The sequence below is a fragment of the Psammomys obesus genome, unplaced genomic scaffold, assembly GCF_907164565.1.
Source record: "Psammomys obesus unplaced genomic scaffold, mPsaObe1.curated_primary_1811, whole genome shotgun sequence".
NCBI lineage: Eukaryota > Metazoa > Chordata > Mammalia > Rodentia > Muridae > Psammomys > Psammomys obesus.
Genome location: NW_026591918.1, coordinates 4445887 through 4469513, shown reverse-complemented (window position 1 = coordinate 4469513; position 23627 = coordinate 4445887). Strand labels below are relative to the sequence as shown.

The 23627-nt window shown below is 36.3% G+C and overlaps 1 protein-coding gene across 1 annotated transcript in view; it reads right to left on the bottom strand.

The window, feature by feature from the left end:
• The window catches only part of Dnah12 (dynein axonemal heavy chain 12), a 127066-nt gene extending 104024 nt beyond the window's left edge, over positions 1 to 23042 (bottom strand). The window contains exons 1-12 of the mRNA XM_055612309.1: positions 22873 to 23042; positions 19237 to 19318; positions 18730 to 18756; positions 17500 to 17689; positions 16184 to 16256; positions 15092 to 15250; positions 14686 to 14881; positions 12604 to 12792; positions 11661 to 11817; positions 11102 to 11193; positions 5618 to 5796; positions 4471 to 4606 (exon numbers count right to left, since the gene is read on the bottom strand). Coding sequence (XP_055468284.1) covers positions 4471 to 4606; positions 5618 to 5796; positions 11102 to 11193; positions 11661 to 11817; positions 12604 to 12792; positions 14686 to 14881; positions 15092 to 15250; positions 16184 to 16256; positions 17500 to 17689; positions 18730 to 18756; positions 19237 to 19318; positions 22873 to 23042 — 1650 coding nt within the window. The remainder of the gene's footprint in view (positions 1 to 4470; positions 4607 to 5617; positions 5797 to 11101; positions 11194 to 11660; positions 11818 to 12603; positions 12793 to 14685; positions 14882 to 15091; positions 15251 to 16183; positions 16257 to 17499; positions 17690 to 18729; positions 18757 to 19236; positions 19319 to 22872) is intronic.
• Between the last annotated feature and the right edge of the window lie 585 nt (positions 23043 to 23627).

The following is a 23627-nucleotide window of genomic DNA, read 5'->3' as shown; positions in this document are numbered from 1 at the left end:
GGTTTTTTTTTAACTCTTTAAATGTGCTGGTGGCTCATGGTGGTACAGCTTGATGAAGAAAGTGGAGGCAGGAGGATCATGAGTTTGAGACCAGCCTGGGCTACACAATTTTATCAGGACACAGCAGTGCACACCTTTAATTCCAGCACTCGGAGGTGCAGAAACAGGCAGATCTCTGTAAGTTCAAAGCCAGCTTGGATTCCAGAGTGAGTTCAAGGATAGCAATGGCTATACAGAGAAACCCTGTCTCAAGACAAAAAACCAAACCCCCTAAATGCTTTCACCTGGGCTGGTAAGATGGCTTGTTGGGCAGTACACTTGCTGCAGGGGCCTGAGTTTGGACCCCAAAACAACAATAAACGGTGTGGCCCTGTGTGCTTGTGATGCCAGCAGGCAGGAGGTGGAGATAGGAGGATCTGAGGAACACACTCATCACCAGACTGAGTAAGCGAGCTCCAGAGTCAGGATAGAAACCCTGTCCAAACAAACAAGCAGGAGCAGGACAGAGGAAGACATCCAATGGTGGCTTCTGCCCTCCACACACATAGCCCATGTACACCCACCCCACATACACACCACATATGCTTCCATACACAAAGTTATTTTTCACTAATTGTTGATTTAATATAAAGGTAACTCTTTGACCTCTCTGTATATGATTTTTAAAGGTAATCAAGTGTTTGGCAACCTTTGAAACTTTTGATTTTAAAATATCTTAAATTTTCTTTGTTCTCATAATTTATTTTTAACCTTTGGTGATAAATACTTTATCATCTTTTGTCTTATTTTGCATCTCTAGTAATATTATCTTTTTTGACTTTCATAATAACAGTAGTCCAGACAGCTGCTGCTGTGTGAATGGCAAAGGAAAAAAACTTTACCACAGTAGATGTATATTATTGGAGAGGCAGAATATTTTACTCCCTATGAATCTCATTGATCCATATCTTATAATGCAGTGCTGTAACACTTTAAAAAAAAAAAGTCAGGTTAGTCATGATGGAAATGAAAATCAAAACAACTGTAAGATTCCATTTTACACCCATCAGAATGGCTAAGATAAAAATTTCAGTGACAGCACATGCTTGTGAGGATGCAGAGAAAGGGAACACTCCTCCACTGCTGGTGGGAGTGCAATTTTATACAACCACTTTGGAAATCAATTTGGTGCTTTCTCAGAAAACTGAAAACAGCTCTACCTCAAGACCCAGCTATACTACTGAGGCATATACCCAAAAGATGTTCCACCACACACAAGAAGGACATTTGCTCAACTATGTTCATAGCGGCTTTATTCATAATAGCTGGAAACTGGAAACAACCTAGATGTCCCTCAATCGAAGAATGGGTACAGAAATTGTGGTACATTTACACAATGGAATACTACTCAGCTATTAAAAACAAGGACATTGTAAAATTTGCAAGCAATTGGAACTAGAAAAGATCATCCTGAGTGAGTTATCCCAGAACCAAAAATGACACCCATGGTATATAGTTACTTATAAATGGATATTAGCCATGTAACACAGGAAAACCATACAATTCACAGACTTTGTCCAGCATCCTGCATGGGCCAGCCTCAACTGTTTCAATTGCTGTTCCTCATCAAAGCCTGCTCCCAAGAGAGCTTTGAAGAAAGCTACTAATCTCAATTGGTCAGCATCTCAGACTGTTCCAAACAGGACTTCTATTAAGCCTAAAATTTCTCAACATTCAAAGAGTGGACCACAAATATTAATGCTACCTTAATTAACCATTTTTCCCAATTTTCTTTGGGCCCCAAACAGGATTTCTATGTGTTCAAAAATCAGCTGGAAGAAATCCATGAGAACGACATCCAATTTCCCTTAAGGGAGATGGGTAGGTTTTTGGTTGTTTTCTTGGATTATGGATGTTTGTCACTGGGAGTTGGTTATAAGTTATTAATGGTCTTATTCAGAGAGAAAATAATGTTAGACTCAGGAATTTCTCTATCTTTATTTCTTTCTTAGATAGGAAAAAAGAGGTGAAAAGAAAGAAAAGGGAATGCAGGGATATCTTACAGGAATAAGACAAAAGGTAGATTGTTGAATCTACTTCTCAACTTAAGGGTTTGCTATTTTCAAATAAGGTTATTTTTCACTCATTGGTATATAATTTTATATAATGATGCAAAAATAAATTTAGTTTTGATACACTGGTATAGAATTTAAATTTAAGGTGACACACACACATAACTATGTGTATTTTTATTCTGGTGTGAGGTACTGTACCCACACAACTTATTTATAAATGCAAGGTTTACTTCCAATGCTTTCAAAGCTGTTATTGCAAACTATTTAAAATATTAGGTAATGCAAGTTAATAGTCAATCAACTCATGGTCATGTCAGACACTAGTCTAATTTATCACAAAATATGCATCCTAGTTTTAATAGATAAATATGATTCTATAGATAGATAGATAAGTCTTCAAAAACCCAAGAGACCTATAGAATATGGCATTTAAGAATGTTTTATTATTTTAAAGATTTTTTTGACAATGAGACATGCCGTCTCCTGGCAGCACTCAGCCTACCTCAAAAAAGACAATGAATATCAAAGAACCTCCATGTGGAGATAGTTTCAAATGTGGTAAACCAGCCACCCAGGTAAAGAAATCACCCTTGCTTCATGGGTAAAGAAAATGCCCTCACTTCATGACAGACAGAATTCTGCCTAAATCGCGCAAACCTAAATGCAGGCCAAGTTGACTGCTGAACTCTGCCCACACAGTCCTAAATAGTTCTTGCTTCACATATATGTCTGTCAGATATACTGAGCCAGAAGGCTAAAGATGATGCTCCAACATTATAGAGAGTTTTGGGTGGCTGTTCAAGCAGCAAAATATCTCTGTCAATTTTCTATTTTTGGAAGCTGCTGGTATGTGCTTCCTATTTACTCAAGTAATTAATTTTATTCCTTCTCATGTCTCTGATGGGGTTGAAGACCAGATAATCATAGTATTACAATTAACTTAATTGCTCAGAAATTGTAAAAAAAAAAAAAATGTTTTAGGTCTAGATAGATGCTTTCAGGTAAATAGATAGAAACTATAAAAATAACTTAGGTACACAACCATATATATATATATATAGTCTTACCCATTGGTTTTTATAATTGTTTCATTATTATTCTTACTGTTTAAAAAATGGCCTTTTTATTTAGATGGAAAAGGGAATTGCTGTAGGTTGGTCTGATGCAAATTACTAGTCCTTAAGATCTGGGTATACCTAGCCTTGTGTAAACCAACCTGATAGGCTAATTAAATGGCCTATACCTGGGCAGGGCAGAATGGGGTAGGCATGGCTAAGGTTCTCAGGCTTTTGGGTTCAAGAGAGAATCATGGGAGACAGACATGGGAAAGACTACATTAAGTGTGTGAAAAGGCCCAGATGAAGAATAAGTAAGTAAGTACCATTGGGTTATGGATAAAAGGCAGTCCAGGGGAGGAGAATTAAGGTAGGTGGCACTGGATGGGGGATGGGAGAGAGATGGTGAGGACACTAGACAGTGTAAGTGAACCTCTGCCCAGCCCAAGGTAAATAAGGCAGTCATAGATCTAACAGGTGTCTGTGTCTTGTTACTTGTGATAAGGGGTTAAATAACTGCTGTGATGATCTTAGGGCTAATAATAAACATTATACAGCCCAACACTCTTATATTTTATTTACTACAACAGATTACTTTTTAAATGATTGATCCTTTCTTTGTAACCACAAATTGCTGCCTGCCAGTAAGAAAAACTGGCTGAAAAAATACCTTGCTTGTTTACACTTTGCTAACCTACAAGTTGCTTAGACATGAATATATGTACGTTCTTGGGAATTTGCTTTTCACATGTAACTCATAAAACATTTAATCGTGTAATGATATTGGGAACATTTAAACATGTAAGGGAATTGGGAACATGCTGATTTTTTTAAATGTATACTCATTGTTTTTTAAGATTGAGTTTCTCTGTGTAGCCCTGGCTGTCCTAGAACTTGCTCTGTAGACCAGGCTAACCTTGAGATCCTTCTGCCTCTGCTTCTGAATGCCGGAATTAAAGGTATGTACCATCACTGCCACGTCATGTTTTATAGTTTTAAAGGTCTTCCAAACAGAATGAAAGCTAAATATATTTGAATGGGATAGAATCTTGTGCAGGTTTTGAGGCTTGTATTAAATGTAGAAAATCATTTTTTAAAATTTTGCTGAAGAATATGTTTGTTTAAAAATATGCACATAATTGATGAAAATAAAGAACATCAAGCCCATAATTTCAGAGAAAATCAAATAGAAGAGGGAGGAGAGAGAGAAAGCAATGGGTGTGATCACAAGAACACATATAGGGCCTTCTGGGTTGCTATGTTTGTTGACCTGGCCGCGTCAATACTGATAATTCACTTCATAAGAGTTTCTTAGTTTTTTTTTTTTTTTTGTTTTGTTTTTGTTTTTTTTGTTTTTTTACCTGGATCCTTTCAGCCAACTGACAAATTCCTTTAGTTCGAGCTTTTTCTACAAAAGCGATTTGCTCCATCATTTCTTCTGTTGTCTCAGGAACTCGGAGAGCATGCTCTTTAATTGATTCAAACTCACTGCAAATACTGACAGAACACTTTGCTTTACTATACTTATGGTAAGTAGTTGTAGCATATTTAATAAATATATGCTATGATTGATATTAAATAGGGACTCTCTATCCTAAAAACAATTGGCTGATTCACTAACATATCATATAATATTTTAGCTTAGCTTGTCTGATATCACCATGTATCATATTAATAAAAATCAAGCTAATATTTTCAATTGAAAATATTAGTATACTTCATTTTTTTAGTGATTTCATAAGCTCATTTTAAGAGTGAGATAAGCAATGTAGCAGACCTTAAATCTGACAGTCCTGATACAATCCTGACTCAGATGCTTCTAGGGTACTGTGTAGTTTTTGTCAACTTGACACAAACTAGGGTCATTTGAGAGGAGGAAACCTCAACTAAAGACTTGTTTTTATCAGCCTGGCCAGGGGCATGTTGATTGATTGATGTAAGAGAGCCCAGCCCACTGTGGGCAGTACCACTCCTGGGCAGGTAGTCCTGGGTTACACAATAAACTAATCTGAGCAAGCCATGGGAGCAAACCACATACTTGGGGAGAAATAAACCCTTTTCTCCCCAGAGTTGTTTTGGCCATGGTGTTCATCACAGTAATAAAAAGCTTACTAGGACAACTTTCAAGATCCAGTTTCTAGATTCCTAAAATAAAGCTATTAACATCCATCCTGCTGGACTGTGTGATACAAGAATGCATGTAAAGGGTATAGCATAGCTCATGCCCTGTGAAATATAACAACGTAGCAAAAAAGAAGATGTTTATATATTTTAAATTCTATATCTTAGCATGTCCTATGTAGAGAAGTATGACTCTGGGTATCCTGTGTCATTATTAACAAAAACTGTTATACAGACTTGCCTTCATACGCCTTAAAATATTTGTATTGTCATGCCACCGCTAGAAATGTCAGAAAAAAAATACAGCCATTGTTTTTAAACAAGAGTAAATTTAGTGAAAAGTTCCTTTGGCCCTGTTATTCTGAATATAGTAATTAATTTACTTACGATTCATTTTCTTTTCTATGTTTTGAAGCTATGTCACTTAATAATCTGTTTGCAAAGGCTCTTGCTTTATTTGTCAAGCCTGTCTTCAAGTCTTCACAGTCCAAACGAACCATAGGAAAATGAACCCATTGAGGCAAAAGCATTATTTCTGAAGCAAGACTGAAAAATTTTTCTATAAACTTTAAAGAAGAATGTTTTTTAAAGTTAGAATTTTATAATTAGTGATTTTATAAAACTATATTATAATGAAATTCTTAATCCTGTAATATATTATTCTTGCTAAGTGACTCATGTTTCTTTTGTTACATTCCTTTTCCCTCTTGATGCCAAGAGTAAACCCAGAGCCTAAAGATTCTGGGCGTGTGCTCTACCACTGGATTACACAGCCAGTGCTCAAACATTCTTGTTCTTTTTCTGGTGAAATTTGATCTACTAGTAAATACCAAGTGTGCTGACATCTGCAACACAAAATCTGCATATTTTGCAATGTTTCCTCAATTAAAAAACATGCCCAGAAGTCAACTCTATTTAGTAACAAACCTATCTTATGCAACAATGTTTGTAGCTGCATATATTTGTTTTTACCATTATTGAATACCTCTCTGAAGGTTCTAATTCAATCTTTAGGAAAAAAAATATAAGAAACCTTTGTTTTATACTAAAGTAGGCAAGAAGGACAAAAATATTATGTTCTACCATTACCAAAAATCCAAGATCTTGGAATCTATATCACCTTCTTAATATTTAAATACTGGAATGATTTTCAAAAATTAAACAAAGTAGTATAAAATAAAATTTGACAACATACATTGTATTTTGTGCAAATGAAACATGCATGCAAACTCTGAACAATCTTTGACTTAATGTAACAATCCATCTTTAATGCTTCTATCAACTTTCTTTCTTGTTATCCCTATTCAACCCAAGCCAAACATCCTGTTCAACTTATACATTCATGAAAGATTTTTCCTCATTTTTATCTCAAAGTTATCCTATTCTTCTACAGTTTACAGTATTTAATGAATTGGGTTTAACCGTTTCATTGTCCAATGGATCATCTTGAATACCTGCCTTGTTGTTAGCTGGAATCTTAATAGATAGAAAGCAAACGGTTCTAATGCTAATGAAGAACAATGAATGCTGATGAATTTAACAACAACGAAAGGGAAAAATACAAAACGAACGATCACTCTAGTATGTTTCCTATAAATTTGTCATGATACAAAATTAAACAATGCTAGGTTTGTAAAATACAAAAATATCGGGGGGAAATGGAAGGGTTCTGTGTGATACAGACAATCTCCCTGTAGTCTACTATAAATGTGTTTATAAATATCTTCAGGAAAATAGAAGGAAAGATCGTCAAAGAAATTGCAGAAGACAAAATCTGAAATCCCTTAACTGTTAGACAGGGACACAGAAAGCACACCAACCCAGAAAACAAGTTAACATTTGGCTATTATAAGACCTTATCTATCAGCAGTTAATCAATGGATTAAGTTCTACTACCAAAAAACAGAGCAAGTGATGGGCAGGGAGGACTCAGCACGTAAGCAGCCGTCCAGCCAGCGTGAAGACCTGTTTGCTCCCTAGCACTCTATAAAAGCTCCTATAACAGTGTGACCATAGTCCCCACGGCTCCTCCCACAGGAATAGCACAAATCCTAGGAACAGACCACACAACAAAGTGCAGCAAATTCTGAAAACTTGGAATCACACTGAATATAAAATGAAATTATAACTCAATAAAGAATACTATGGAAACCACAAATATATGAAAATTAAACAACTTACTTTTAAATAGCAAATGGATCAAGAAATAAAAATGTTGAATTTTTTTTTCTTCTAGGTCAGTGGATCAACGTACTTATGTGCATACACACGTACACACTATAAAAAGAATCTTTCTTTTTTTTGTTGTTGTTTGTTTGTTTGTTTGTTTGTCCTGGACCTCTTGCATGGCAGTCTACTATCAAGCCACATTTTTACTTCCTATTTTAAGACACGGTCTCATTAAGTTGCCCTGGTTGACTTTGAACTCAACCTGTATTCCAGGCAATTCTTTAACTTACTACCTACCTGCGAACATCTTAATATATCTCAAGGTACTAAAAAATGGCTCAATATATGCAAATTAGTAAATATGACATAGAACATTAGAATGAAGAACAAAATCCTTGTGGTCATCTCAATGTATGCATGAGCAGAATTTGATAAAGCCGAGGGAAATGTGGCATGTCTACCCTCTATTTTCAGCAAGAAAAGATATTAAGTGAATTTTAAAAATGTTTTATAACTTTCCCCTGCCCTTTTTTTTTTCATTTATTGTTTTTGTTGGGATAAGAAGGGGAAAAAACAAAAATATAGGCAAAAGAAGGATCTAAAAACAGGTAAATTTCTCGATTCCTAAATAAAAAGTATTGTCAAATAAATAGCTAAGTGACTAAAGAACTCAATTCAAATAATAAGAAATTCATCAATGTGGATTAGAAATTCAGGTAAGAGATATATATTCAGAAAAAAAAGGAAATGGAAACCTTGGAAATTAAGAACTCACTACAACAATTTAAGAAATTCAGTGAAAAGAATGACCCCATAAGCTGCATTTAACAGACATGTTTTTGAGGTTATAATTACATAATTTCCCCCTTTTCTTTCCTCCCTTCAAAATGCTACCATAAACCATTCCTTGTTCTCTTTTAAATTCATGGCCTCTTTTTTCATTAATTATTATTATTATTATTTATTTCTTCTCTATTCCCTTCTATCTCCATTTAAAATCTGCTTCAAATGAGGGCTCAAATGGACATGGTATTGTGTTCCTGAAATTTTTGCATTTGAGAGGTGGGGGCAAGAAGATCACGCATTTAAGGCAGGCCAACCTGGGCTACACAGTGAGTTTTAGATTAGCTTGTTCTGCATAGTGAAACCGTGTAAACACACACACATACACAAACACACACTTTTTTGTTCCATTCCTTTTTTTAAATTAATTAAATAACTTATTTATTTTTTATTTTATGTACACTGGTGTTTTGTCTGCATGGGTGGGGGTGGCCAGATCCCCTGGAACAGGAGTTACAGACAGTTGTGAGCTGCCATGTGGGTGCTGGGAATTGAACCTGGGTCCTCTGGAAGAGCAGCCAGTGCTCTTAGCCACCGAGCCATCTTTCCAGCCCCTTTTGTTCCATTCTTGCATGAAACCTTCAATTTAAAAAAAACAATAGCAATTTTCTTCTGTGTTCACATGACACTTTGTTAATATCTCTATCCTAATATTTATATCAACACACCATACATGTTATTTCTACAAGACTTCAGTAACAAATCTAAGCTCCTGAGGGAAGCATTTAAGAATTGTTTATTTTTAATCTTACTAAGTGTGATTAAAAAATTTATAGGAGTGTATGAGATAACTTATCAAGTAAAGGCGCTGCCCGAAAGCCTAACTGCCTGAGTTCAGTCTCTGCGGCTCATATGGAAAGAGAAAACTGACTCCTCTGACTTCTACATGCATGTCATGGTACATAAGCATATACTCTCTATATAAATAAATAAATAAGTCCTATCTTAAAATGTTTAAATAAAAATGTATTACATCAATAGATAACTAAATAAAAAATTAAAATATTTATAAGGTAAATCAATAACTTCACTAAAATGATGTTTTGAATAAGAAATTTTATTTATATTATTTGAAGCATTTATACCTAGAGCAAAAAAAAAAAATCCTAAGTAAGGAAAATTCAAAAATTATTCACTAAAAATAAACAGAATTTTCCTTCTGAGTTAGCATGTCTGTTTACATTGTGATTGTGTAGGTCCTGTTTTTGTAGCTATTTCTAGAAGACATAGTCGCACAGCATGGTATATGGCAGCCTGGCCTTCACACTCTAATGACTGAGAGAGTGTTGTTATAAACAATGATGAAAATCCCAACCATTCTATTTTACAAAGAAGGGCTCAGGAGCCAGATGCTGTTAGCTCAGAGACACAGAGAAAGCACCCAGCTGACCTTCCTTCTCAGCTCAGGTCCAGATGAAAAAAAACCAAATGGCTCACTAGCTCAACTGACACCCAGGAGCAAAAGGCAAAAAACAAAACAAAACAAAACAAAAGATACCGAAGGCCGAAGGCTTGCTAGTTCAAAACCCAAAAAGCAAGGGAACTGAGGAGCTGAAGGCAAAGCTAAAGCCAGAGTTTGAGCTAAAAGCTCTTCTTTTCCATGATGTTTTATAAATACCCCTCAATTCCAATTTCCTCTTGCGCTTTAATCCCTGTCAGCTGGTTTCATGCTCTGCCTCTTGACCTATAGTTAATTTTTTTAGATCTGATATACAGAGAGCTCTTGGACTAAAGAAAGGTATGTGCTAGGACTGGGTGAACCATACCATAGTCACCTGTTTGAAATAGACAGAAAGTTCTTGGATTAAAGGTGTGTGTCGGGCTCAACCAAACCAAACAATTAACAGGGTTTTACAGTTCACAATTTTGAGGTTCACAGTGGGATCAAATATCTGCAACAAGAGAGGGAAAACTAGCCTCTCCAGGGTAAGCCCCCTGTTGGCTATTCAAGATAAAGTGGTCAGTTAGTCTTGAAACTATATACATACAAACAACAAAAAGGAGTCAGTGGTGTGTGTGTGTGTGTGTGTGTGTGTGTGTGTGTGTGTGTGTCACACGTGTGTTGGAGAAAGGGTGAAGAGGGCTGGAGGAAGGAAAGGGCAGGGAAGAATGATGTAATTATAGTTTAATTAAAACACATTTTTAAAAATTAAAAAATTAACAGTTGTCTGTAATGGTCTCAACTGGTCAAAGTACAGAGAACAACTGATCATGAGGTGCCCGGCCTCAGTGTTACATACATCACAACACAATTCTTGCACCTAAGGCTCAGGGAACATGGTGAGAGAGAGGTGGGAAAGACTGTAGAGGACCAGGAAATCTGCTGTGAGAGTGTGTCTCCTAGAAATGACAGGGAAGCTACACCCAGGATGTTGCCACAGTAAGGCTGCCGAAAAAAAGACCTGAAAAAGAACATCACCAATAGAGGTGCTTATGTGGAAAGGGAAACTCTCAAGAAGTGGCAGTGGTACCCATAAACAAAGAATTATAGGCAACTACAGACTGCTGAGAAAGGGGGGATTAATTTCCCCAGAGGATGAACCCCCAATTGGTTATCCAATACCAAGTGGTCAACCCTGAAATTTTATACAGGCAAACAACATTAAATGGACTCAGCAGGTTGTTTTTATTTTTATTTAGGCATATATATGTTATATACACATATATACTTATAGATGTTACATATATGCCTAGATATATAAATATTATACATATATGTAACAATAACAAAAAGAGGCCATCATTTAAGGGGAAATGAGGGGTACATGGAGAGGGACTGGAGAATGGAGAGGGAAAAAGAAAATTGATATAATTAATTAAAAATAAAAGTGAATATGAAAAACCAGAATCACCACTAACCTCTGTGTATTCATCAAAAGTATGGTTTTCTTTCTGGAAAGCTTCTATACTCTTCACTGCTGTCCCATCAAGAAGCCAGTTATACTTTTCAACTGAAAATTAATATTCCAATTAAAATATGAATAACATTTTAATATAGTAAAATGTTTCTGTATAATCATAGAATAGGGTAGCCTGCTCAAGTGTGATTTAATTGGGTATAAACATATGTATATTACTACATTTAAAGAAATAAGAAAAGCAAAGATTTAACAGCCATTATTTTGTAGGCTGACATTAAAATGTTAATGAAAAACTTTAAAGTAGGGAGGCAAACCACCCAGGCACGGTAGCGTATGCCTGTAATCCCAGTGCTCAAGGAGGCAGAGGCAGATGGATCTCCGTGAGTTCGAGGCCAGCCTGGTCTACAAAGTGAATCCAGGACAGCCAGGGCTATAACAGAGAAACAGAAAAACCCTGTCTCAAAAAGAGAGAGAGAGAGAGAGAGGGAGAGAGGCAAATAGCTGACCAAATTCTAGCTAAAAAGTAGAATGATTAAAAAAATACATTTCATGCATACCATATGAATCATAATGTGCTTTTGCACCCTCTAAGTTCCGAGCTACTGCTGTCTTCAGCGTACCAAGAGCCCACTGTAACACATGTTCTGGAAGTTCTGTGTCAACATTGACAGGTGCTGAAGCTCCTGACAGCCAAGAAGATACTGTTGGGACATTCTAACAGGGAAAAAAAAGAAAAAAAAAAAAAAAAGAAAGAAAAGAAATGAACATAATATCTAACTGAACTGATCTATAACATTTTCTTTAAATTGTTGTGATCCAATAAAGGTAACTCAATGAAAAGTTACTTAAAAACTTAATAGTAGATAGTTTGTAATATAATGTAACACCGTAAATTGGAGCTGAGTTTGATAGTGTCTGAATCCCAGCAGTTGGTCTGGAGGCTAAAGCAGGGGCACAGAGTTCCAAGCCAGTATGGGCTACAAAGTGACACCATGTTTCAAAATGTAAAACCTCAAAGATGAAACACCTGCCACAGAACACCCCAAACCACCTTAGTTTGGTTAGTTTTCTATCATTTAACAAACATTTATTAACTATACCAAGATAATAACACTAAAGCGCACTAGAAAGAACTATGAGGTAGATATTGCTTTGATTTCTGTTTGCTTTTCAGTCAGGGTTTCTCTATGTGGCCCTAGTTGTCCCAGAATTCTTTGTAGAAAAAGCTGGCCACAAACTCAACAGTTCTGCCTGCCTCTGCCTCCTAAGTGCTGGGATTAAAAATGTGTGCCATCAGTATTAGTTCACAACTACAAGAAAAGGTCAAAAGAAGAAAGACATCTCCAATTATCAGATGTTTTCAAAGAAAAAATAACAAACTGACTGGGAGTGAATAAAGAGCCATAATATTTTATGTCTAATCACAGTACAGTGAGATTCGATTCAAATACTGAAATAGAACAGTATAAGGACACATGGTGGTTAAAAATGAAGTAATACCTGCAGAGTTTCAGATATTCGCTCTATCAAACCCAAAACAATGTCTTCCAAATCTTGAAAGGTGGGATAAAATTCGATTTTATCTTCATCAAATGTCAATTCCATCTTAAATATTGGAAGCCTTTCTTGGTATTTTGGATCAAAGAGTTTTACAAATTCTTCTACAGTTCTCCATAAGAGATCCTTTAGCTACATGATATTAGAAATTACATTATTCAAAAAGTATAAATTCAACCTTTACCTAAAAATAAATTATTGTGTATAATTACATAAACTCTATAAACTTGCTTACTCATGAAGTCAAAACCATTCTTAATAAACGTCTAAACAATAAATAGAAAGCCAGGCAGTGATGGCACACGCCTTTAATCCCAGCACTTTGGAGGCAGATCTCTGTGCCAGCCTGGTCTCCAGAATGAATTCTAGGACAGCCAGGGCTACACAGAGAAACCATGTCTTGAAAACAAACAAACAAAATCATAAAAATAAACAAACATAAAAATAAACAAATATATACAAACCAAATTTTGTCAGCACTCTAAAAATGGCAGTGCAGAATTTCCACATTTATTAGTAAGTTTGTTCCTGGCGCATAAAACAACTGAAGAGACCAAACAGTATGGAGAAGGCTGAGTGGCAATGCCCTGATACTAAACATATCTCCTACAGTCACAAGAGTCAATTGTTAAATAATAAAAAAACTTGAGGAGTTGCTAAACTTTTAGAAACTTAAATTCCACATGTTGGAGATATTTATACTACAGAAATCAGTAAACAGGAGAACTCAGGGTACTGTTTCTTCTGGGGAGCCAGATTTCCAGCATGCTACTAGGTGAAGGCAAGAATAGAACCATGGTAACTTAGAAATGTGCAAAATGTTCCTAAGTATGAAAGCACATCCTTACTTAATATCAACTGTTGGATATTTAGGACAGAAGATATGCATATATCTGAACAATGTCTTCAAAATGTGTTCCATCTTTTCTTACCAAATAATCATGCTCCTTAGGAGATAAACGTAGGAGGAAAAGAAACTGAGTCCTAGTTACTGTTAGATATATCTACCAATTGTGTATTGTGCCCTCCTAAAAAACAAGATAGAACCCATGGACTTTTGGAGATCTTCACTAGAAAGGAATGCTTTTCCTTAAAAAGTAATTTTCTAGAGTTGTATGTCTAAAGTAGTATGCATGTAAGGGAGCCACACACACAAGCACAAAAAAAAACAATAATAAAAGATTAATATTCTCTTTATGTTTATCATCTCAAGATGATAAAAAAATATTTTGAAATAAACCTTTCATGGGAATTCCCCTTTCATGGGAATTAAATGAAAAAAGTCATCTTAAAATTTACTTAAAATATATTTACTAGGCTAGTCTTTTTGTTAACATACTACAGTAAAACTAGAGACATCTGGCTTGTAGGCTTTAAGCATGAGTCAGGTGATACTTATTGATACAACCTTCCATACTTCCCTCTTGCTTTATTTTTATTTCATTATGTATGTATTTAGTGGTACAAGAAACAGAATCCTCATGCATGACAGATGAACACTATCACTGAGCTATATTACCGGTTTCCTTCTCACTTTAGGTTTCTTCAGAAAATACATATTTTTATACATTTATTTAAATAAAATTATAATATTTTATTGTTTCCATTTATGAGTGTAATATGTATATGAATACAAGCATGTTCATAACATGTACATGTATGTGATATGGTACTAGTGTGACGGTCAGAGGACAACTTTTGGGGGGAGTCTGTTCTTGTCTTCCACCTTGCTAAGGCGGGGCCTCTCGTTTCTGTTGCTGCTCGGACTGCGTCAACTTCTGAGACACTCACCCCTGCTCATCTTGCTGCAGGGTTACAGATGCGTGCCACTGCATTCACTTTTTTACGGTCCTAGGAATAGGCCCTGGGTGGTTGTGTACTCAGCTCTTCTATCTGCTGAGCCATTTCCCTGGCCTTCCTTAGTTTATGTCTTAAAAAATGGCTTAGCACTGTGCCGACAAGGGTTTCATTCACAGCACTGAATTTCAGGAGTTCTCGTTCAAGATGCACATGTACCACGCATACCTGATTGGACATAAGTACGGAAACGCAGTTATAAAAGGAATCCAGCTTCTCAGGCTTAAGGCCTTCCAGTGCCTCCTTTTTAGTAAATAGATTTATAACTTTTGGATACCAAGTATTCATGATCTTCTTTTCAGCATTTTTAGCTTGAATCGATAGATCATTTCTCAGTGCTTCACAATCAATTGGGCCTTTGGCTCTATTGACAAACAAAAGAAAATAATTCAAACAAATGACAGGTTGGTCTTGATATACGATTGTTGAAATACCCAGATAAAATAAAATTTTAAAGTTCTAAAATATAAATGTTTTTGAGATTTATAAATCAGGCTTAAAAATATATAATAAAATATGTCAAATAAGAAGTCATTCAATTTTTAAATTTTGATTAATACGTATAAAATTTTACCTAATTCCTGTTAATTCCAGCAAAATCATGTCAGCAAATGTTGTATAACCAAGCTCCAGTAATATTTTCATAGTTGGGTGAACAATGTGCAAATTAGATAATATTTGACTTCTTGCCTGCACAAAGCTAGAATGCCAAGGATTGGAGTAATCTAGTCCTCTGGAAAAGCAAAATACCACATTAAACATGACTGAAACAACACACTCCAAGTTTTGAGAAACTAATGTTAAAATGAAAAACCCTGGGGATTTGTAGTAACAAATTGTGATCAGGAATGGAAGTCTTGAGTATGCACACTCAAATCTGAAATGACACATTATCTTCAGAGGAGAGAGATAATTTGTAGCTGAAACAGACTTGTGGTACTAGCCTGACTGTCCTGTAACTTCTACTTTGCTCTGGTTCAACTATCCAAAATATAGAAGTAAGAACAGTGTTAGGTTTATGGAAAAATATTTCTGGCAGATGTCAAAGATTACTCATGACTAAGTTGAGATTTGGGGTTTTTTTTTGTTTATTATTATTAGATCAAGTTTCAGGTAGCATAGGATAACCTCAGACTCACTATGTAGCTAATGCTGGTTTTGAACCTCTGATTCTCTTGCCTCCATATCCTGAGTTGTAGGATTACAGGTGTAAGAAACCTTACAACATCCATCAGGTTACACTGAAGTACTGTTCACATAGGTCCTTCTACTAATGTAAGTAGAACTAGATGATTAAGATGGAGAATATCTTTGGAGATTTGTTTTTTTTTGGGAGGGATGGGTTTTTGTGTTTGTTTGTTTGTTTGATTGGTTGGTTTTGGTTTTTTGGGTTTTTGGTGTTTTCGAGACAGGGTTTCTCTGTGTTGACCTTGCTGTCCTAGACTCGCTTTGTAGACCAGGCTGGCCTCAAACTCACAAAGATCTCCCTGCCTCTGCCTCCCCGAGTGCCTGGATTCCAGACATGCAACCACAACACCCAGCTGGAGACTTTTTAAAAGAAAATATCTTTGAGCTTCATGATCGTAGACTTGAATATAAGATCAGTTCATTTTAAAATTGTATACGAATCTAAATTATATACTGTTTTAAAAAACAGTTTACTCACTCAGGAGATTCGGGCAAAGGGCCCCCTTCATCTTCAAGCCAGTTAACTGAAGGCTTCACAAGAACGCTCTGTACTAAAATATACATATGTGTTAATATTTCCTGAAAATCCTTGCAAGATCTGTTCTCTAGCTAAACTAGATTTTAAATACAAGAAAAAAAAAAAAAAAAAAACTCCCTTTCTTCCATGTAATCAAGCTCTTAGAATTTTGGCCTTCCTTTGGAAGTAAATTCAGATGTTGGTGAAAGGTTAGAAAATTTCAGCTAGCTAGGAGGAATAAGTTGATGAGAAATATTGTACAATATTGTGAAGATAGTAAAAATAACACATTGTTTACAGAGACTTAAACTACTTTTAGGCATTATCAGCACATGCACAAGTGATACATGTTAACTGGTTCACCTCAGACATTACACAATGCATAGATATTTTGAAGCATATTGTATATGATAAATATATATGCGCACACACACACACACACACACACACACTTTTGTCACTTAAAGAAGAACAAAACAGAGCCTGGCATGGGGGCTCATATCTGTGAACCCAGCCCTCAAGAGACTGAAGCAGGTCAACTGCCATGAGCTTGAGGCCAGTGTACAATGCATGGTAAGTGTCCAAGCTGGACTAGGTTGTGAAGTGACACTGCCTCAAAAGCAAAACCAGCAATATTCAAATAAGAACTACAAAGATTATAGTAATATTTTCTGACAATTATGAAAATAGGATAGCTAAAACCATAGTGATAAAATTAGAAATAAAATAAAAAATATTAGTTAATAAATACAAAAGACACCCTTAAATTACAAAGTCTTTGAATTATAGGCTCCAAAAAAAGTCAAACAAAAAAACAACAAAGAAAACCAACAACAACAAAAAAAAAATGGTGGGTAGAAATCATATTGGAAAAACATGCATTTTAAATATATAATGTTCAAATATTCATTTTACTTCTACTGTCCTGTCTTGTTTGTTTCTGTTTTTCTAGACAGGATTTCTCTTTGTGGCTGTGGCTATCCTGAAACTCAGAGCTCTGCCTGTCTCTGCCTCCAGGGCTGGGATTGGATTAAAGGCGCGCGCCACCACCCGCGCCAGGCTCGTTTTGCTTTTTGAGGGAGACAAGATCTTGTGTAGCCCATTTTGGTCTCGAATTCACCACGCAACTGAGAGTGACCTTGAACTCTTACCTGTCCCGCTTCCACCCCTCAAGCGCTGGTATTACAGAAGAGTGCCAAACACCCAGCTTCTTTCCACTTTTGATTCACTCACAGGGCAGAGGTAAAGAATTTTGGTGTGCGTCAAATGCTACTTACCTAAATATCTTTTCATGCTTTTTTCAAAGTCATTTGACACCTCATTTACGAGACTTCCAAGCAGTTCTCCTCTCTTTTCCCCTTCCTTTAAATGCTCGGGTATCAGCGTTAACATGTGGTCCAGCCACTCTGGCTGAATGGGCACTATAGGGCTGCTCTCCACGCACTGCTTCATGTAAATGTAGTTTAACTTGGGAGCGTTACAAGAAGAAGCCAAGTGGTCAGAATGATACAGCACTTCAGCCTAGCACCGAAATTCTATTTTCTAAGACAATATTCTTTCAGAATAATAAAAAAAAAAAATTCACACACATCACTATAAATAAACAAATGTGATGTGTTTAATTAGGTAAAATAAGCAAAAATCTTGACTAGTAAAAAGAGGTTCTTCCATAGTATTTTCAGTTCATAAGAAGGTTATAATTTCAGTCCTCTATTCCCCAAAAATTTTAATGATTTTTTTTTTTAGAATTAATTTTTGGAAAACTTACAGTCCTATCTGCAAACATGCTTCATGATTTCCTTTTATATGTAAGCAGCTCCAAAAATTTCCAGGTCCTTTACTATTTATAAGTTTTGCATGTTGTCATGTTTTAACCACTCATTCCACAGCTCCGTGTTGTTACTCATGCAGTGTTTCTTAAAAGCATCTCTACCACCCAGCACACAGCTGGCACAGTGACTCTCAACAAGTATTTGTTAAGTAAAAATAAACATTTTATCAATATTAGGATAATTAATTATTATACTAATTTTGCAAGAGATACATTTCTTATATAACTGCCATTTTGATTATTTTTCAATAGTTTGGAATAAGAGCTAAAATATTTATACAGATAACCCTCAAATAGTAGATGGCAAACACAAATTCAACTTTTTTTAAGAATTTTTTTGTATTATTTATTTTCGATTTATGCCGTATTCTGCATGTGTGCCTGCCTGCACACCAGCAGAGGGCACCAGGTCTCATTATAGATGGTTATGAGCCACTGTATGGGAACTGAACTCAGGACCTTTGAAGAACAGCCAGTGCTCTTAACCTCTGAGCCATTTCTCCAAACACAACTCTTGAAAACCTCATTCGTTGTCCACAACATGCTTGCTCCTTTGGTTAGAGAAATATAAATCTGTTTAGACTTCTTTCCTAAGAGGAGGTGTGGTAGGTAGTCTTAGAAAAATATGTTGTAGTAATCATTTTGAACATTTTCAAGACAAGAAAATCCAACTCACTCCTTTTTTTTTAGTATCACTGGTCATCTGTCAAAAAAACAACAAACAAGAAAGAAGTTTAAAACATTTTAATCAAATAAAACTTTAAACATACCGTTGTTTTAAAATGAGTTCTAAACACGGCAGTGGTGGTGCACGCCTTTGATCCCAGCTCTCCGCAGGCAGCAGCAGGCGGAGCTCTGAGTTCGAGGTTACCTTGGTTTAGGGAGTGAGTTCCAGGACGGCCAGGGCTACACAGAAAAACTCTGTTTCTAAAAACCAGAAACCGGGAAAAAAAAAAAAAAAGGGGGGGGGGGTTCTATTGAGATTCACATAAGAAATAAAGTTAGAACTCATGCCAAATGCAGTGGCACACGCTGGTTATCCCAGCACTCCACGGGGCAGAGGCAGGTGAATCTCTGTGACCTCGAGGCCAGCCAGTCTACAAATCGAATCCAAGACAGCCAAGGCTACACAGAGAGACCCTGTCTCAAGATAAAAATAAATAAATAAATAAAAAGAACTCACAGTCGGAGGGAAGTCAGGCTCTGGCAATGAAGGCATTCTTTTGTCCAGGACTTTGTCTAGATTTTTTTTAGCTCCAGCAATTCTGAAATTTATAGTTAGAAAAAAAATGTATGATAAAATGAACAGTAATTACTAATATAACATTTTAGATGTCTATACTAATACTAAAGAAAGAAATTTTCAAGGGACTTTTATCTGACTACCTTTTCTTTTCTTTTCTTTTTAAAGGAGAGAACACTGAGAGACAATCTCACCTAGGCTGACCTTGAATTTACTATGACGAGGCTGGTCTTCAATTCACAGCAATTCTACTGTCCCAGCCTTCCAGAGTGTTGAAATGACAGGCATGAGTCATCATGTCTGCCTCTGACTGAACTTTTTATGAGAAACAAATCTTAGTGGCTATTACCAATGATATCTTAAATTTTAAATCATTCAAGAATATCATAAGGGAGTAATACTAAAAATGAAATCATTTGCAGTTATAACTTATCAATAGCTTAAAATGAATTCTGATATAGAGTAAGCCACCCTCTGTTCAAATGCCAACATATCAGAGAAAGCTTTCCTTCTTCTCTGCATTTAAAAACACCTCTTGAAGACTTCACAAAGCCTCCCTCTTTCTTTTATCTGACAAGCCATTGAGACTGAGAAGACAAGGAAAACCAACTGGGGACATGTGAGCCCTCAAATGAGCACCAGCAACGCTTAGGAGGCCATCACAGTGCTGGTGGCATGACAGCAGTTGAGGCAAATCAATGTAACACATTTAACTCCAGTCTTTTTGTTTTGTTTTGTTTTGTTTTGTTTTTACAAAGAAATACATGGACATTCTACTCTTATTAATATAGAGCTATGGTTGGGAAACTTTGAGGTAGTATATTTTCTCAAGCAGCAAATGAAAGTGGTACAGATCTGTAAGATCCTGTCTTCAAAACAAAACAAAACAAAAACTGTCTTGTCATCCTTACAGTTCTGCAAGTAGTACCACTTTCATTTGCTGCTTATTAAAATATCTGATAGTTTTCTGTCATGTTCCTGTTTAGAATATTTCTTTCTTCCTCCCTTCCTTCCTTCCTCCCTGCCTTCCTCCCTTCCTTCCTTTCTCCCTCCCTTCTTTTCTCCCTCCCTCCCTTCCTCCCTTCCTCCCTTCCTCCCTCCCTCCCTTCCTTCCTTCCTTCCTTCCTTCCTTTCTTCCTTCCTTCCTTCCTTCCTCCTTTTCTTCTTATAGCCCTGTCTGATCTGGAACTTGATCTATAGACATGCTGATCTTGAAGTCACAGAGATCTTCCTGCCATGCACCCCCACACCCGGCTTACTTAGAACATTTAATGGCATCCACTGTTCTAAAATACATCTTAAATTCCTTATTATGGCCTATAAAACCCTGCACGATCTGCTCCAAGCTCCTCCACCTTCTACCGGTCTTCCCCAGGCTCGCAATGCCTTCATGGTACTGGCTGTTTTCAATTCATATTTCATGACTTCTGTCGTTGCTATCCCTGCCCCTAGACTGATGTTCTCCTGTTTGTCTAAGTGGAAGGTTTCTTCCCATTCTTTTGTTCTCTACTTAAATTTTGTCTCCACAAGCCTTTCCTGCAGTGTTCCTGGAGATTCTCTAGTATATTATCTTATTATTTATTTTTCATTCATACAGGGTCCCACTATGTCAACCCAGGCTGGCCTTGAACTCACAATCCTCCGACCTCAGCTTTCTCGGTGCTGGAGACTACAGGTGTGTGTACTTGGGTACTTGTTTCTCCAAAGTACCCATCATCTGGCCTGGTGGAGGTGGCACATGTCTTTAATCCCAGCACTGGAGCAGAGGCAAGAAGATCTCTGAGTTCCAGGACAGCCAAGGCTACACAAAGAAACCTTGTCTCAAAACAAAAACAAAAACAAACAAAACTACCCATCATCTAAAGCAATGTTTGTCAACCTTCCTAATTCTGTGACCCTTTAATAAAGTTCCTTGTAGCGTAGTGACCAACAACCATAAAATTATTGTGTTGCAACTTCATAACTGTAATTTTGTTCCTGTTATGAATTGTAATGTAAATATCTGTGTATTTTGATGGTCTTAGGCAACCCTTGTAAGAGTCATTCAATCCTTAAGGGGATTGAGACCCACAGCTTGAGAACCACTGCTCTAAAGGGTTATAGAACTTGTTCTTTCATATATGTTTACTGTCTTATCCTGCTGGCAAACAAAGTGGTTAAAGACAGTCTTTTCCTATTGTTTTCTATTATCTTCCTGGTAACAGCCACAGTGTACAAGAGCAAGTAATTAATATCCCCACATAAAATGATATAAATCTGTAGAAAGGATTTTAGCAATGTGGAAAGGATTCAAACGCTGTCTAGACATGGTAACCCATAAACTAAACCTTAATTGCAAAGCTTGTATTTAAGCTGAGGAAAATATAGTATAGTCATTGAAGTGTGAGTAGGTCATGACAATGAGAAATGATAAAAAGCTGTTGAGTAACTTTTTGAGAACTCTCTTCTAAGTCTTCTGAAATATTAAGAATCCCTGGAATGAATCAGGTAAGAGGCTAGAGAGATGGCTCAGTGGTTCAGAGCTCTAGCTGCTGCTTTGGTTCCCAGCTCTCTTGCTGGGAAGTTCAGAACTGCCATGGTACATGTGATGTCCTCTTATACTCTCTAAGGACATTTACCTGTACATTTCATACACACACACACACACACACGAACGCACATACACAAATATACACATGAATGCACGCACAAATTAAATTAATTTTTTTTTAAAGAATGAAGAGGGCAAAAGCTCTCTATAGCATATATAGTAATATTATTTAATATTCCTCATAAATTTAGCTTTAAATATGAGTAAGTGAATGATGGGATAATAAAAATATAAACCTAATAAAGTTATGGGATTCCAGACCTGTTAACCATAAAGTATAACTGCCAAAATTTAAATGATTATTTTAAATATGACCATTCATAATGTGGCAATAAAACTTAAGTCAGTTGCAAAACCACTTATAAAAGAAGTTGACCACGAAGGGATATTCCTGATTCTTTCTCAAAAATCAGTACAGTTGTAACATAATAGCAGACACAGTAACAAGATTCTTGAACTGCAGAGCCAGGCCACTTGGGTCCCGAACTCCGGGTGTTCTCTGTTCTCTTACTTCTCTGTTTCTTATTTCACTCACTTCAACACATATAGCTTGGGGCTGGATCTATGGCTTAGGACCCAGATCTGACTCCCAGCACCCACATGGCGGCTCACAACTCTAGTCCTCTCTTCTGACCTCCCTGGGCTCTTGCGTACACATGTTGTGCACACACACACTTAGGCACACACATATATACATTTAAAGTAAATATTTTAGAATAAAATTACAAAAAAGAATTTAACAATGGTGTCCACCTCATCAAGGTGCTATGAGAAGTATAGGCGAAGTGGTAGGGACAGTATCTAAACAAGCAGACACTCTACAAAATTGGCTATCATTGTGATTAATTCTCAATTGCTTTTCTAATTGATTTGAACTTTAATCCTTATTTTACCCATGGACAACCTATACAGTTTTAAAAATTTTTGTGAGTCTATAACACTAATCATTAATTCCAAGCAATATTATTTACTACTATGCTACTTACACTAATTGATTGATTTTCTTCTGCTGCTCCTTAGACCGTCTATAATTTAGCAGTGCACTTTGTTTTGGTGTGTCAACACCTAGGTCTTTTGGAGGATAGACAATAGGGGGCAATTTCAAATTCAAAGCCTCCTTTTCTGCTGTAATGACATTTTTGTTAGGTTTTGACATCTTGGTCTCCTAAGAATTAAAACACTCTGTACTCTGAAAAGAAAAAGTTCATACAGCCATTATCATATAAAAACAAGCCTCAATATATTCAGTGTATCTTACACATCAGTACCATATATAAAATTCCATACCTTTTCAGATTTAGTTACCAAGTACAGTCGTGGGTAAAGAATGACAGTTGAGATGGGTGGGCCAGGATTCTAAACACAGTTCTACCAGCCACTTGCTGTGAAGAAATGAAGCCAGATATTTTTCCCTTAGGATCTCAAGTTAAGGAACTGAATTAGGTGTGCTCTGAATAGTCTTGCAACTCTAAAATCCCGGGTTTGTTGTTTTCTCCTAGAAGCAAACTATAACAAAAGAGAGATTGCCCCTCCCCCAAGCAAGTATTTAATATCATTAATATTTTCCAAAAACATTATTGAATCAGTATGGCAAACATCCTAGAAAGTGATATTATGATTGACGAAAAAAAGTCACACTTAATGCAAAGCAAATGTAAAACATAAACACTCAACAATTTAACTGTGGTATAAGCTACACTTGCCCAAAATACCCCCAGGATTTGGAGATTTTCTGCGGACA